The following is a 15,478-nucleotide window of genomic DNA, read 5'->3' as shown; positions in this document are numbered from 1 at the left end:
ACAGAACAGCAGTGACTAATTTGTTACTGCCTGGGATCCCATGATGAGCTTGCAYAGTAGCCAGCCACAGTGCATAGGCATATGGAATAACAGCTCCCAGCACTCAGCTCAGCTCCAAGAAACGTGAAGGAGAACAGGCAGAAGTCAGCTGTACATCTGACAAAGCAGCCCCGTACCAGCTACTATCCAGGAACTGTAATGCAGCTTGTCATTGTAAAGTAAGATCCCTCCCTCTGCATGAAGGACTGACTGCCTGATGAAATAATAATAATAATAATAAACCCTTCAAATCCACGGTACAAGTGGCCTTCAGTCCCTCTGAATATGCTCCATCCTAGCCCTTCTGTAGGCAAGAGTGCAGCACCTCAGTGCTCAGTGGACATGGAACAGTGTTCAGAATTGCCATAGGCAGCATGTCAGGGCCCAGCAGTAACAGCACTACGCTTCACCAGGCTTCACCACAGCTCTGCAGATAGGTCTCTTGCTGATCTATATGCATTCTAGATGCTTTACACAGTCAGTCACATAATCATGGGAGAGAAAATATAAAGATGTTCTCTCCATTCCCCTATCTCACGACAGAACTATCTCTGTTCCAAGACGATTTCTACTGTTCTCTACATCTGACCTAAATTCCTTGCTAATCAATATGTAACTTTTGCATTTGGCTGCATGAAAAAATGCCATTTTCTTAGATGGCTCCTCTATTTATCATACTGGAACATTAGTTGAAAGAATGCTATTACGTTTCAAGACATGCTAATGCTTAACCTCAGCAGATTCAGACATCTAGCAAGCTTAGGGCTTTTTAAGTGTAAAGTCCACTTTAAATATTTGTCAGTTTTGTTCAAAAGAACAGAATGAGCCCCRGGTTACACAGGTTGCAAACAGTCCACAGGAAGTCTGAACATCCCTGTATGTGCTGGTGACTAGTCAACTCGGCTGGGCATTCTGGTGCAGTCACACATGGGATGCCTTCAAAGAGCTTACCTTGGCCACCAGGGTACATACAGCGGAAGGCTCGCCCCAGTTCTTCTGCTTGGACCCTTCCTGCTGGTGTCAGTTCTCCACCCCACTTCAGCACGAGGAGAAGAGATGGGGAAGACTCTCTGCGGGCTTCTAGGAGGCAAAACGTACTCACTATGGCAGATCTCAAAAGAAGAGCTTCGGGGAGGTCCACGGGTGGGCAAACCATCAGAGCACTTGCAGGGCATTCTCAATGCTAGCCTACAGGAACCAAATCTGGCCTTTTCTGTGGCTTCAGCAAGTACCAAAATAAGAGTCTATACTGTAAAGCTGTAGGAGCTCTATCTGTATTCACAAGCTGACATTCATGAAATCAGAAGCATAAACCTTGTGGCACCAACTAAAATGTATTAGCACATTAGTACACTGTGTATCTCTCTAGCCTTTCCTATGGTAGTAAAGACATGGGTCAATAATTCTCCTTTCATCTCCGGAGGTCTGTGTAGGTGGGATACTTGCATACTCCTGAACAGTAGGCTTTAACAACATGAGAGCAACATAAAGTTTCTTTACCTTCATCTTCACTTGTAGCTTTTGGATGTCCATGGGGCAGATAGGTCAACTGCACCTTACGGTTAATGCCAGAAAAATGTCCGTACCTGTCATAAGGCAGGAGGTGAGGGAAAGGACAAAATCAAATTAATTCCACTCATCCCTTCCCAGATCTCACAACAACAAAACAGAAATACAGGCACTGACTTCCTCCAGCAGCACCACTGCCAAGGGACATAAACTTGACCCACATAAGCATCCGTGAGGCAACGCAACATACAAAAAAATCAAAATTAAATTAAAAAGTCCAGTCTTCTCCTCCCCCAACAATTCAGACTCATTTACTTGCCTGCTCTGTTCAGTTGACATCATTGTGTCCAGTCACATCCTAGAGGGGCTTTAATCAAGCTGATAATTTCTATCTACATCTTTAACAAAGGAATTAATTAAGTTACAATAAAAGAAATCTACCAGCCATATGAACACAAATACACCTCCACTTCTAATCAGAAGAAAGAGCAGGATAAGGAATCATGGCAAAAAATCATCTTCTGTGCTCCACATAATGAACATAGACACTGCTTGAGTGCCACAGTGAACTATGGCTCTGAGAAACTCTCCTTTTGTTTCTAATGTGCCAACACCACCATATTAGCTTTTATTTTGGCTGTATGAAACTTAAGTAGACACAAACATTCTTTTCATTTTCTCACAGTGCCTTTTGTTAGAATTTTGGCACCAGAACAACCTCACATAAAACCAGATTCGTTCTAAGTTTATCAAAATCTATCCATGCAGTCCCCACAGGTTTCCCATTCCTGCAACCATGGATGTTCAGCTTCATCTTGAGTTGTCTTAGGGAAAAAAAAAAAAAAAAAAACAGATCAAAAGACCTCTGGAACAAGAACTGCCGTTCATTTTGAAGCCAAGGAAAACAAGTTAGCAGTATGGCATCTTTCATGTATAGCTGCTAAAAGGCGTTGCAGGAGTCTGACCTCTAGGAAATCAGCTGGCCAAGATGACAACAGCAAGTTTGCTTCTGCACCACTTCCTTTCCCTGTATCTTTCTCATTATCTCTTGCAGACCCACAGCCTTGAGACAAATCTGTGCTGTCCCAAGACAATAACTCTTACATCTCCAAGACGCTCTTCAGCTGTTCCAGTTTGGATTTCCTCTCCTCAATTTCACAGTTGCTCTGTGTTCCCAGTTCCACCACAAGCTGTCGTGCAATGTCCAGCACTTCCTGTTGGAAAGCAGACGGTCTCAAGCGCCCAGCAAATCTGCTTCAGACTCACTACTGTACTCTTGCAGGGTCTCCAGAAGGCTCCACCCAGCACCAGGTCTACATACTCATTAAGGACACTATTTCATAAGATATAGCTCAAGACCACAAACTTTCACATTCCAGCTTTCTAGTCTGTATTCCAGCCCTGTTCAGAACCAAACAGATGCCTCAAGCTTCCCCCAGTGCACAGCTTGGGGCATTCTCTCACCAGAGGCTGCTGCACCAGCCAGAACTGACCTCGTTCTGGGCTCTTTGTCTTAGCCAGGAGCAGTCTCCACCATGTTCTTGTACTGCTCCCTGCTGCACACACAGCAGGTAGGCAATGATCCAGGGAATTTATGCAATGGACTGTTGCTCCTTCAAAGGTTTTCACCCCCTCCCTGGCCCCCAAAGAATTCCCTTGCATTGGGATCTGTTTTACCTGCAGCTCCCACAGAGTAACCCCAGAGAGAGCTCCCCTTACCTGCAGCTGCTCTGGTTTCTTCAGCTTCAACTTTCCTGTCTTGTATCCATCGTATTTCTCAAATAATTCAAAGAACCTGAACAGACAACAAAGAATCCTGATCCAGTCTCTGCTGTTCCAGTGCTACATGGATTGTTACCCCTATGTATGCATCCATGTTCTGTTCTACAAGGAGAACCAGTAGGCCCACAGACTCCTCCCTATGCTTGAGAACCACCATCCCCCCAAAAAACAAATGATTTCAGCCTCAGGTAAGAAAAGGAAGCAGCCACTAGCTCCCCTTTGGTGAGGCACTTCACTTTGCAGCACCTAACAAACCTTTGCTCTTTCTTCCAGCATTTGTATAGAAGGTGCCAGGATCTCTATGGGGAAAGAAGGTGCCTTCAACGAAGCAGAAAACATTTCCCAAATGCAACCATGGAAAAACTCTGCCTCCCACATATGCATCCCTTCTGCTCTGCTTGTGGATTCAGCAGGTGGGCCCTCCTCACTTTCCATCAACACAGTGTCTTCTCGCCTTAGGACTTACCGCGGATGCTTAACTTCCATCTTCATCTTCTGCTTTGGGGTTCGATCTCCATGTCGGATGACTGCAATAACACAACGAAGTTCCATCCTGGAATAACAAAATACACCTCAAGTTTATCCTTAAGCACTAGAATTACCACCAGAAACTAGCTGTTGCTTCCCTTAACAAGGAAGAAATCCTTCATTCCCAAAACAAAGAATTCCCGAAAGCCGTGAACAATTTCTGTTAATTCCCTCAAAAGATGCTCCTCTGCATTCATCACTCCTACAACTCATTCACCATCTATTGCCCATTCCTTGAGGACAACTGGGCCTTTCCATGGATATCTCTCTTCCATGTCTCAACCAACACAGATGCTACATGATGCATGTCTCCTGGACATGGCTTGCACTTTGCCTCTCGTGTACTTATCAAAGGGATCCATTTGAGAAATTCCCAAGTACTCACATGGTGCCTGAAGTTGTGGGGACAATCGGAATATCTTCTGCCTCTGTTGGGATGGACCAAGGAATATGAAACTGTGGAGCTAATTCACGCATGATTATGTTTCTGAAACAGAAGAAATCAGAGCACAGAGTTCACAAGAAATACTATTCTCCCAGTTGTCCTTCCCCTTCCCTATAGTTCAGGTGAAAGGTTTGAGAATCACAGACAGTTTCTCCTCACCTTTCTTGCAGAGACATCTAATACACCATGGGCTAGTTAGGGCACCCAAAAGAGAGACACTTGGCACTCACATCACCAATCCCACTGCCTGGCCTAGCATCCATAGCCAATCCCAATGCAGGTATGAATTCTGAGGGCAGGAATAACTAACCTCTTCCTGCCAAAGCCAGGCCTCCCCCTGCTGAACAAACATCCCCATCTGAACCACGTGCTGACTTCTCCCACACATCCTGGTCAGGACTCCAAATTCACTATATTTTGTTTCAGATTCCTTTACTCACTACCAAAACTTAAATTTTACATACCCAAGAATTTTGGCACAGTCATCATAGTACTTCATAGAGTTCTTCACAAAACTGAAGCCATTCACATCACAAACGAACGAGTGACCATTTGCTCGCAAGAGGTCAAACCCACATACAGTTTGCTGCATGAGGAAACAGAGGACACAGGGCTCGTAAGCAACCGTGAGGAAGCACAGCGAGCAGGACAGCAGATGCCTGAGTCAAACACGGCTGACAGGGCACTGTCACACAGACCCCCCTCCACTGTCCAATTCGGCTCCACTGGTGTCTCCAAAGGCAGATGCTGCAGTAGTTGCTGCAGTGACACCCTGCTGCTGTGTCACCAATTCTGAAGTAGTTACCAGCAGCAGGCCCTTTAATGGAATATTTACACCATCACAGGTCTATCAAGGGCCCAATATATGAATTCCTGTATTCTGCAAGCTAATGTTACCTCAAAGAGCAATAAGGGTATAAGAAAGGAGCTCCTGCCTCTATATTCAGCTAACATGAATCAGACCGCAGAAGTACAGAAATCAAGCAGTGCATGCACAGACATCCACCAATGCATGAAAAAGGCTGTAATGCAGATTATACCCACAGCTGTACCGCAACAACTACACGGGATGCAGATTGCAGTGGGGCCAGGAACAAGTAGCCAAATGCTGCTTCTGTTGACATTACCGATGAAGCAGAGCAGATCCTGCAATTGCACCAAGACTCACACGCACACTGACTCCACCTACCTATAAGCAAAACACAAATGCAGACCAAAGCCAAGGAAGGAGAGAATGAAGGTGGCCAAGAAAAGGCCAACCAGGCTATGTGCACAAAAATGAAACAGCGAAGGAGGGATCAGTGCTGATCAGATGGACAGCAGCATGCTTAGAATCGGCCATCAAACGCTCAGATGCAAGCTGGCCACCAGCCACAGCATCTGCCCTAGGCCCTCCGGCCTTCCCAGGCACCTCTGACCAGCAAACTGCTGGGGCCAGCAGGGCCAGCTGCACCCAGCAGCAGAGAGAGCTGGCACCAGGCACAGAGCAGTCACATTGCAGACACATAAGGGCAACAGACTGAAGCTAATACAGGTGCCTGAGTGCCGACGCAGACATCCCCACGAGAATTGTGCTTGCATAGAAGAGGAAACACACAAACCTTAAAGGCTACACAGACTTTCCTGGCAACTAACTTCTCCATGGCAGTCAGCATGACTGGATAACGGATTTCTTTCCCTTCACTGTCTCGTTCAACCTTCCCATCCAAAGCAGGGGATTTGCGAGCCTCTGCATGGGCATAGTCTGGCCCAACAGTGTAAACCTGAGAAAAGAAATAGTCACACCTGATATAACCTCTAGACTAACTGCAGCCTCCAGAAAGAATTTCTATTGCAGGCACACACAGGAAAAACAAATGAAAAAAAAAAAAAAAAGGCAACAAAAGAAAAAACATTAGAAGCTCTCATACATTCTTCTTATTAGGACCTGCAGAGTGTTACTTCCACTTTGCAATGTGAGCTGCACAATCAGAAACTCCCAAGTTAAAAAAAAAAAAAGGTAAAAGAGATTCAGATTCTGCAGTGTAAAGTAGGACTACCTAAATTCCAGCTGCCCAGGTTTTCCGTACCTTTACATCTGTGCCATCTGTAGGCATGAATTCTTCATAAATGTATGAGCCTGTCTTCCTTACACTGCTCTCTGGGGAGTACACGCTACTCCGGCTGCCAATCTGAAAGCACAGAAAAAAAACAAACAGACGACAGCTGTTTTTTTTCAGAGAGAAGAACAAATAGCGTAAATTTAATTCCAAACTTAAAGAACTAACATCTGCAAGACCCCTAACTATTATAGTAGCACAATAACTAATGAATGACAGAAAAGACTCCAAACTGCAAACGCCAAACATATCCTTTTCCAGGCTTTAAAGAGGAAAATGTTACTGTAGACCAGTAGATGAACTCCAATCACAAAGACATAGAAGATAAGGAGCTTTGTTAATAAGCAAATTATAACAAGCTATTACAAATCATAGATTTTTAAGGCAATGCAACAGACCTTATAGACAGGTGCTAATATTGTTTTCATTTTTAGTGAGACTTTGCATACAGTCTTTAGTGACATGCCTATATGTAAAAGCTAAGGAAACAATTGTTTTAAGATTACTAATAGCAGATGCATAATTGGCTGGAAAATCATGTTATTAATGGTTCACTGGTAAAGAGGAGGAAGTAAGAGCAGACATAGACTTCCTGTGGAACATAGGAATATATATTGCATTTATTACATTTATAAGCTACACTAAGCTAAGAAGCGCAGCAAGTATCTTAGAGGACAAGAATAGAAGAAAAATATCATCTTGACAAACTGATCTGGAAAAGACAGTGTGGAGATCAATATAAGACAGTTCTTACAGACTACTAAACATGACAGATCAAAGAGAGCATAGTGGAAGTGCAGTCAGCACTAGAATATGTCTGCCTGCAACTCCCAACTAGATGGGATTTAACTATAAGTTTTACAAAGGTACAGACTACCCCAAAACAAAGCTTTCCTTCTCCCTTCCCCCAAACTGCCTCCTGAAGCCACATAGCAGAACTGGAGTCCTCACCTTTCGAAAGAGACGCTGGCTGCCCCCACCTGCTGACGTTGGGTAGTAAATATACACATTATGGTCTTCAGCACTGACGGGCTTCTCTACGAACGGCTTTGGGAAAACAGCTCCATTTACCTCCACATGGTCTTCTCCTTCCACCAAGTTGCATTCTGAAGACAAAGCACAGCAACAGTATGTTTGACCAAAGGGCAAACAGCCCTACTGCAGAGCTAAGTCCCTACCAGTCATCAGCTTCTGTATTTTACCCTCTGATTAGTGTCCAATCAAATTGACAGACCTATGAATCAGATCTGCTCAAGCACATTATGAATGCAGGTCTCTGCAAAGTATCTTAAATGGCACAGAATGCAAAAATCGCTTTCAGTAGAGCCTGGCATTTACCTTCTGGTCTGTCAGGGTCACGATTGAGTACAGCATAGCGGGGCAAGTCTATCCCCTCTTCTTGAAGAATCCGATACACTTCCCGTCTGCAGAGGACAAAAACAGTCAGGATCAACATAAGAGTCTGGAAGATCCTCAGTACACATCAAAGGAAAGGCTTTGTTTTCACCGATGAAAAATAAAGTCAAACGAACGCAAGAAAGTATTGAGAGAGTGCAAACACTTGTCAGCACACATTCTCCAGACAAGACCTACAAGCTGCAGGACATGCCTCATCCCGACTCCATATGGGAGCATCACAGATTAGACCTCTGCCTGGCCTACACCGACATGCCTGTTTGCCAGCGCCTGCCCAGTTCACAGCAACATATCCAGCAAATGCCCACTACCCAGATGAGTCCCCCTACAATGGGGCTGTCACACCCTACCCTCCAATCAAGCCTTACTTTGACTTAATGTCAATGGGAATACGCATTTCTCTTATTTGAGAATGTACAGTGCCTACCAGTATCCACAGGAATGCTGCCCACAATCCAAAAGTATGTGCGAATTTTAGTGTCTGATATTAACACTACTCATCTGTAATCAAAGCACTCTGACCACATGAACTGAAGTACATGCTTCTAAGTTGGCATTTGATTTCTGACTGACTTAATTCATCAACTTAACTCGCAAAGAGCTGACTGAAAAACCTCTTGAATTACAAACACATTTTCTTCAAGGGAGGGATATATGCCCTCCTATATTCCCTCTTCAGAATGGCCTTGTTGCTCCCAATTTCTGCCCCAGAATGTCATCCCACTACTTGGTTCTCTACTTCAGAGACCAGTCTTTTTGTTTTAGTGACACCAGTCTCATCCTGTAATATCATGTCCTCTTCTAATTCATTCCACCTTTCCTTACAGTGCATATTCACTAGAAGATAAAATATACCATGTCTCAATGGTTTCACCTTGAAACCTATCTCCCTCATGCCAGGGGGAAACAACCTCTCAAATCCACCACCAAAGTGTCGTGTCCCCGCAGTCCCTTGCTTGCTTTCAGCCAGGGAGATGAAGCTTGCACAGCTTGCCGAGCAGGGGAATCAGCTGAAGAGGGAAGGGGCTTTACAGGATCCCAGATACCTACCTGTCCTGGATGTAGTACTGCATATCAAGGTCATTAATCAAAAACGGCCTGCACAACTTGGCATAAGCAACTGCTTTATCCAGTGGGAATCCTGAAATGCAGGGTAGCAGGGGTAGGGAGGGAAAAAAGAAAAAGATGAATGGAAACTCCCTTGTCCAGATCTCAGGCAGGATACAGCCTGTGTGCAGACTTTTACCTTTGGAGTGGAAGGAGATAAGGCAGTCGCAAGAGGGCCAGTTCTCCACTGGTTCATTCAGAATAACATCTTCCCCCATAATCACCACTGTGATGTACTCAAACTTGCACAGACGTTCCAGAATCTGCGTCATGGGCTTTGACTTGGACTTTTTGGTCATGGCACATATTCCAACCACAATCTGCCGTTCAGGCGGCTAAGGGAAGACATGAGGCAGTTTAGCAAAGCGTCAGGTACTTTACTGGATTCAAACTGTAACAACATAGAAATACAACACTTGGGAACAAAGCAGAGATTTTCTTCTAACCACATGCACTCCCAGGTCTTGCTAGATTCAAATCCATAGACACTTCCAGTTCCCACTACATTTCACTGGCAGATTTTGTAAAGAAACATCCCCAGACAACTGCTTGTTTTCAAGGTAATATATATCTCCACTTATTTCTGGGCACTAATGCTAGGTCAGAAAGAAAAAAGCAGCAGTGTCTCAAATCCTGTACTCTTGTTGGTCACACAGACCATTGATAGAATTAGGAAGGCTCCAAAAAGAGCCACATATGCTGTATAGCAAAAGACTCCAGGAACTTAATCTGTTTGTCTCATCTGAGGAAAAAAAAAAAAAAAGGAGAAAGTGACAGCTACAAGTAGAAGCAAATCAGTACCAAGGACGCACCAATCTACCAGACAAAGGTACAGCAAGATCTGGTGGGAGGAAGTTAAATAAGTACAGAAAAAAAGATATGCATTTAGAAAGCACTGCTAACTGTAGACGAGAAACTGGTTAGGGTCTGTGGTAGATTTTCAAAAATTGACTTTTTAAATTCCTACTGATGTTTTCAATAATTAATTTCAATAAGATTAATTCCAGCCCAAGGAAGACTAAACCCAGCGAGGTCATCTAAAGTGATAAACACGGTACTGCAGATGTACAAGACGCAGAGTGGTGGCTGCAGGCTGTAAACTGGGACTTCTGGAGTTTCTGCACCAACTCCCCAAAGCCAAGGGTTCAGATTCTACAGTAAAAAGAGTATCTAGGAAGACTAAGGCCTTCCAATTCCTTTGCCACATCTGATACATAGCTCTTTATCGAGCATCAAGATACACAACACTGCATATTTCTGAAGGGAGCCCATTCAGCTCCTAGGTCAGTAACACACCTGCAGTGGAGACGCAAGAGCACAGTGGCCATGTGAGTAAGAGCCGCGCTGCCACGTGGCCCAGCAATGCATGCAAGCAGGAGCAGGGCTGCTGCAAGCTGCATGTGCAGAACACGGCACACCACCAAAAAGCAGACAATTCCAAACAGAAAAGCGGCAGATTCCAGGCTTTGCTCCTTCTCCTAAGCTTGTCCTGCTCTCACTGCTTCTTAGCTGCCCTTCCTCAGTTCTCAGCTAGACTGATTGGCTCCAGCAGTCCTGGATAGTTTTCCAATCCGACATTTCTTTGAAAAGTAGTTGCTCTTTCTCTTACAAGTCACAATTTAAAGGGAAAGAACTGAGCATGACGGGAAAGGAAAAGAATTTAAAAAGCAGTGTCAACCAGCTAAAAAATGGAACAAATAGCAGCCACTCCAGTCACTGAAGCGTCAATACAATATCACTGGATTCTTCCTAAAGGTGGATTCCCATGGACTGTGGATATATTTCATCCTTGATGAACTTTCTATTTGGAATTCTGTATTGGAAGAGGCAGCACTGCAAGGTTTCCACATGGGGGAAAAGTAGCTCCTCGCACCCAGAGAGGAGGGAATGGGACTTGTAAACTGCCAAAGGCACCAAACAGAATTTCTCTGAGATGGACAGTTGATTTCCTCGGGAGCAAACTGTAGCACGTTCCACTTCACTCTGGAATAATTTGCTCAAGCCATTCCAAAAACAAACAAACAAAACTTCCCTCTACCCTAAACTTAAAACAATTAGCAACAGAAAGTCAAGAGTTTCTCAGCTCCACTGCAGCGCCCTGGCCTGCAGGTCTTGCAGCGACAAGTCCCAGCTATTCACTGTTTCCTTTGCTCTATCTTTAGAGACTGACTTCACCACCCTTAAAGAGGAGGTCAGCGCACACTGCCCATGACATTTGCCACCTGTGCTACAGGATACACCCGCACTGGCCCTCACAGGCTGCATCACCTACCAAACAATAAAGTCAGGAAAACAGCAGATCAAAGTTCAGCAAGGCCACAACATACTATCCTAAGCTGATTCCAGGACAGCTTAGCATGAGCCGTGGTCCACTCAGCCCGCCAAGAGGCAAGAGAACCTCAGTGAACAGAAGGACCTTAAAAACACGTGCCCTTAGAAAAGGCCATTTGGGGGATGACAAGAGTGACTTAATAAGGGCCAAAGGCAGATGGAAGCTGGGGGTAATTCTGTATCCTACTGCAGGTTGCAGAAAAGAGGAACTGTTTCCAACTTGTAGACACTTCTTTGTCCTATGCATAGTTCCCATAGTTTTCCTAAAAAATTCCCTAGTAAAACAGGAAGCTTCTTAAGAGATTTAGGCTTAAATTGCCAGGACAGAGTTGCCTGCTGTCGCACCTGGCAGCAGGACAATGCAGCACACCCCCATCACCCCACCAAGCACCATGCGGCCTGGTGCCGAGTCCCTTAGGTCCCAACTGCCTGTGGTCTCCACAGCAGCCACTCAAAATCAGCTCCGACTCAGGAATTCTGCACGCTTCAGCCCAGAACACAGGCCCTCCTTACCGATTCCTCCTCCTCTTCATCTTCAAAGAAATCAATTTCGTCTGTCTTCATGTTTGATCCAAGGAAGTCTGTCTCATCATCCCTGGAACCGACCACAAACCTGGGAGCAGAGTTTTCTCCCTCACTGGAGGTCGTCAAGGACGACATTGCAGCCTTGGTGACCAATCATCCCGCTCTGGAATCACAACACACAAAGGTGAGGAAGATCTGCTGACACAAGCGAGCCAGGCGCTGCCAGGACCAGGAGGAGGGCGGGATGGGCACGCCGGGCACCAATGTGGTGGGAGGAAGTAGGGACAGGCAGCCCTGCACCCAAGTGGGAAGCAAGGCGAGGGGAGGGAAGCCTTTAGGCAGAAGTGGGGCAGAAGAAACTCTTGAGGCAGCAGGGGGTACAAGACCGCTTTAGAAAGGCTGCCCCACTGCACAACTAACCCATTGGCAAGTGGGAAAGGGACAGTGTCACCTCTAGTGCTGAAATAATTTAAACCTTACAATGATGCATGCTCCAATCCGTTGTCTAAATTGCTGACCAGGACAGCGGATACACTTGTGGCCTCGCACACCCAAAGACTTCAGTTGTGACTCCAAAAGTTAGAATGAAGCTTAGGAGAACAAAGGTGAATTTCCAATCCCCAATTTTCATTCCCTTAGCTCAAGAAGACCTAAAATAACAGAAAGACTAATTTGAGAGGCATGTGAGTTTGGGGGAACAAAGAGAAGTGACAACTCTTAGATAAGGAAAGAAGAAATGGAGAAAGCAACAGCAATAGTTAGGACTACAGAGGGGTTGGGGTTTGCAAACTATTTCTTATTTACTGTGTGAGCATGAATTATTAAGATATAAACTATACTTTACATATACACACCAGGAAAGGAGTGCATCTTGCACTGCCACCTATGACTTTGCAAACACCTGATGTTATTAAGCACTTGCTAAGAGTGAACAAAGCCCATTATGCTGCTTCCTATGCTCTTAGAAGGTTTCCAGCGTTGCTCAGCCTGGCAGCTGCTGCATCTCCTGGTGTGGAGCAGGCGTCCCCTGCGGCCAGGGCACGCCTGTGCAAAGCTCCACCACCTCCCCACCATCTCTGCCAGCTCCTCAGAGCACAGGAGACGGCCCGAGCAGCACCTGCCCGCTGGCAGCACCGTTTCACAGGAGGAGAATCCCCTCACAGAGGACAGAAAGAGAGGTTGATTTAATCTACTTGAGCAGGGTGGGAAAAGCAAAAGAATCAAACACTCAGCAACCCAGCTGGCTGTGCAATCCCTCTGGAAATAAGTGTAAGACCAAAGCAGGTCTCCATGCAGAAGGCTGCGCCCGTTCTCGGGAAGGACAGGAGATTTAACGGGCTCGTGCCCAGGGAGAGCGGTGAAGCAGAGAGGCACCCAACACACAAACGGGCGCTACATCCCGCAGCAGGTAAGTTAACAGATCACAGCCCCAGGAGCCCGCAGCCGCGTGACGCAACCAGAGACCAACCTTGGCTCGTGCTGTAGCCAGGACGATCCTGCGGCTGCTCTGCTGGCTGGCTCGGAGATCTGCTGCACTCAGAGCCGGGCGCTCGTCCGAGGAGAGGAGCCGCTAACGCAGCAGGGACCAGAGCTGCCATTCACCACCAGTGCTCTCTGCGGGGCCAGGACGGTGCCGGGGACCGGGCCGCACCGGCAGTAGTCACTGTGCTCTGTATAACCCTGCCCTACAACACAAGGACAAGAGCAGGATTCCCAAGTTATTCGGGAGCCGTCTTGTTTGCCAGGCTCAGCTCGTGGGCACAGAGCGAGACCTCAGCAAGCCCTGCCTGCTTGCGGGTTGGCGATTTCCTGAACTAAACCGGGCAAGGAGAGGGGGGCTGTTCTCTCCGATCCTTTGCCCTCCCTCCTCTAAGAACCTTTGCCCTAAGAACTAAGAAAGCAACAGGTTCTCTACGCTCCTATTTCTAGCCACAAAGAAAGGCCCCTACTCTGCTCTGCAGCTGTTTCCACATACCATACAAAAAAGCTAGAGTTGAGCTGGAGCAGCACTGAGTTAACACTGCAGGCTGAACTCTCTGAAAGACTCGGGCATTAGCACAGTCCTGACACACACACAAAAGCAAAGAGAAGACAAACAAACGGAGACCACTCAGCTAAGGAAAGGTTAGGAAGGAAGGTTCCGAGTACGGAACCTTCAGGCTTCCTAATCCCACTGCACGTACACGAGGAAACATCCCAGCGCTTATGGCTACCGACGCTCCCACCGCGTGCAGAGGAAGTGGCAGGAGATCAGCTACACAGCCCCAGTGAAGGTCAAGGTAATTAACTAACGGCAATCATTAGCTGCTGACACAGCCTGAAACTGAGACAGAAGCTTTGCCCTGCATTAAGGACAAGAAATGAGGCGGTGAACAGGTTCCCCAGCAGGTCACTCTGGTGCTGCTCAGCTAAGGGTGTTCACACTATTCTATGGACCCCAGTCTGAAGTACCAAATGTCTGGAAGAGAAGGGAGCACGATCAAGTCTTTTGCTAACCTCTCACTACGAGGTGCTGACCAGTGAAAGCTCCTCCATGCTATTGATGGAGGCCCTATATCGGGTGCAGCCGCCCTTGCATGGGACACACAGCGCCGTGCAAAAGGGCAGCAAGGGTGAATCGGCTTACGGAGCCTCAGCCACTTCTGAGCCTCCTCAAGCACCTGCAGTATTTGTGAGTATGTGCGGGTGGTATTTAAAAAAACAGTAATGCTGGCAAGGTCTTATTGAACTCCATCTGCATCAGAAGAGACAAATCTCACGTGTGCATCATCAGGACATACCTTTGCCTAAACTCGTAATCCTGCTCTGTAAGGACTCTGTATTAAAGGTTAACCACACACTTCAATGCAAAAAGCAACAACAACAAAAAAAACTCTTCTCAAAAACTAAGTGGCATAAACTCTAAATTGTTTCAAAAAAAAAGTATTGCAGAGTTAATAATTAAAAGCTATTTGGACTTAGTGCATTAATACGAGTTTGCCATGCTCCACTTGCACAGTGCAATGAGTTCAAAACCAGGATACTGAAGGTGCAATTGCAGAAGAAAAGTCCTGCCTCCTGGAGAGGCCTTTTCTGTGACTCCAAGCCCCTCAGCAGCTCCAGACATGTCCAGGGCTCAAGCGGGGGGGCAGATTTAGTAAGAGCTCTCGGACTAGCGCTCCTCTCCTGAGCAAGCGCAGCATGGTTCATGCAGCAGGTGCAGCAGTGAGACCCGACTGGGTCTTTTTCATTTGCTAAATGTGAAATTTGAGCGGCAAGTTTTCCAAGATTGTTGCTCTTATTTAGTTAGTAATGAACTGAAGCATGAAAGAWTTTTCTCTTTTTTAAAATGGGAAATAACAGAAACAGGCTTAAGCAAGYACACCTTTAATTTTAGGAGGACCAATACGTTGGCTCACTCGGCTTTGCAAGCGCAGAAACTGCAGCCGTGGAAGCAGCAGCGCTCCAAAGCGGTCACCTCTAGTCGCCCTTCCAGAGGAACCCCGGTCAGTCCCCTGCCCCCTGCTTGCCCCGCTCCCTCACACACCGGGACGGAGCCGGCACCGGGAGCGCTCGCTCTGTGCGGCCAACACGGGCTGCGGCTCCCCCCGCTGGAGGCGGCGCGGCCGAGCCTGGCCAAGCCGGGGGGCCCCGCGAGGCGCCGGCGCGAGCAGCGGCTGCAGCCCCGGGCAGGCCGCGGCGGGACGGGCACCGGGCC

The 15,478-nt window shown here is 46.7% G+C and overlaps 1 protein-coding gene across 2 annotated transcripts in view; it reads right to left on the bottom strand.

Annotated features, from left to right (window-relative positions):
- The window catches only part of PPIP5K1 (diphosphoinositol pentakisphosphate kinase 1), a 45,330-nt gene extending 32,929 nt beyond the window's left edge, over nt 1-12,401 (bottom strand). For both annotated transcript variants that reach the window (XM_026040518.1, XM_026040519.1), the window contains exons 1-15: nt 12,262-12,401; nt 11,770-11,944; nt 9,065-9,260; nt 8,869-8,959; nt 7,741-7,826; nt 7,354-7,508; nt 6,373-6,474; nt 5,905-6,066; nt 4,768-4,889; nt 4,244-4,345; nt 3,797-3,883; nt 3,268-3,343; nt 2,653-2,762; nt 1,540-1,625; nt 991-1,119 (exon numbers count right to left, since the gene is read on the bottom strand). In XM_026040518.1, coding sequence (XP_025896303.1) covers nt 991-1,119; nt 1,540-1,625; nt 2,653-2,762; nt 3,268-3,343; nt 3,797-3,883; nt 4,244-4,345; nt 4,768-4,889; nt 5,905-6,066; nt 6,373-6,474; nt 7,354-7,508; nt 7,741-7,826; nt 8,869-8,959; nt 9,065-9,260; nt 11,770-11,916 — 1,651 coding nt within the window. In that variant the 5' untranslated portion in view covers nt 11,917-11,944; nt 12,262-12,401. The remainder of the gene's footprint in view (nt 1-990; nt 1,120-1,539; nt 1,626-2,652; nt 2,763-3,267; nt 3,344-3,796; nt 3,884-4,243; nt 4,346-4,767; nt 4,890-5,904; nt 6,067-6,372; nt 6,475-7,353; nt 7,509-7,740; nt 7,827-8,868; nt 8,960-9,064; nt 9,261-11,769; nt 11,945-12,261) is intronic.
- Nucleotides 12,402-15,478: the final 3,077 nt, after the last annotated feature.

The sequence above is a fragment of the Nothoprocta perdicaria genome, unplaced genomic scaffold (genome assembly GCF_003342845.1).
Source record: "Nothoprocta perdicaria isolate Ctin4 unplaced genomic scaffold, notPer1 scaffold_26, whole genome shotgun sequence".
NCBI lineage: Eukaryota > Metazoa > Chordata > Aves > Tinamiformes > Tinamidae > Nothoprocta > Nothoprocta perdicaria.
The sequence above is the reverse complement of the archived record's forward strand: the minus strand, read 5'-3'. Positions and strand labels throughout refer to the sequence as shown.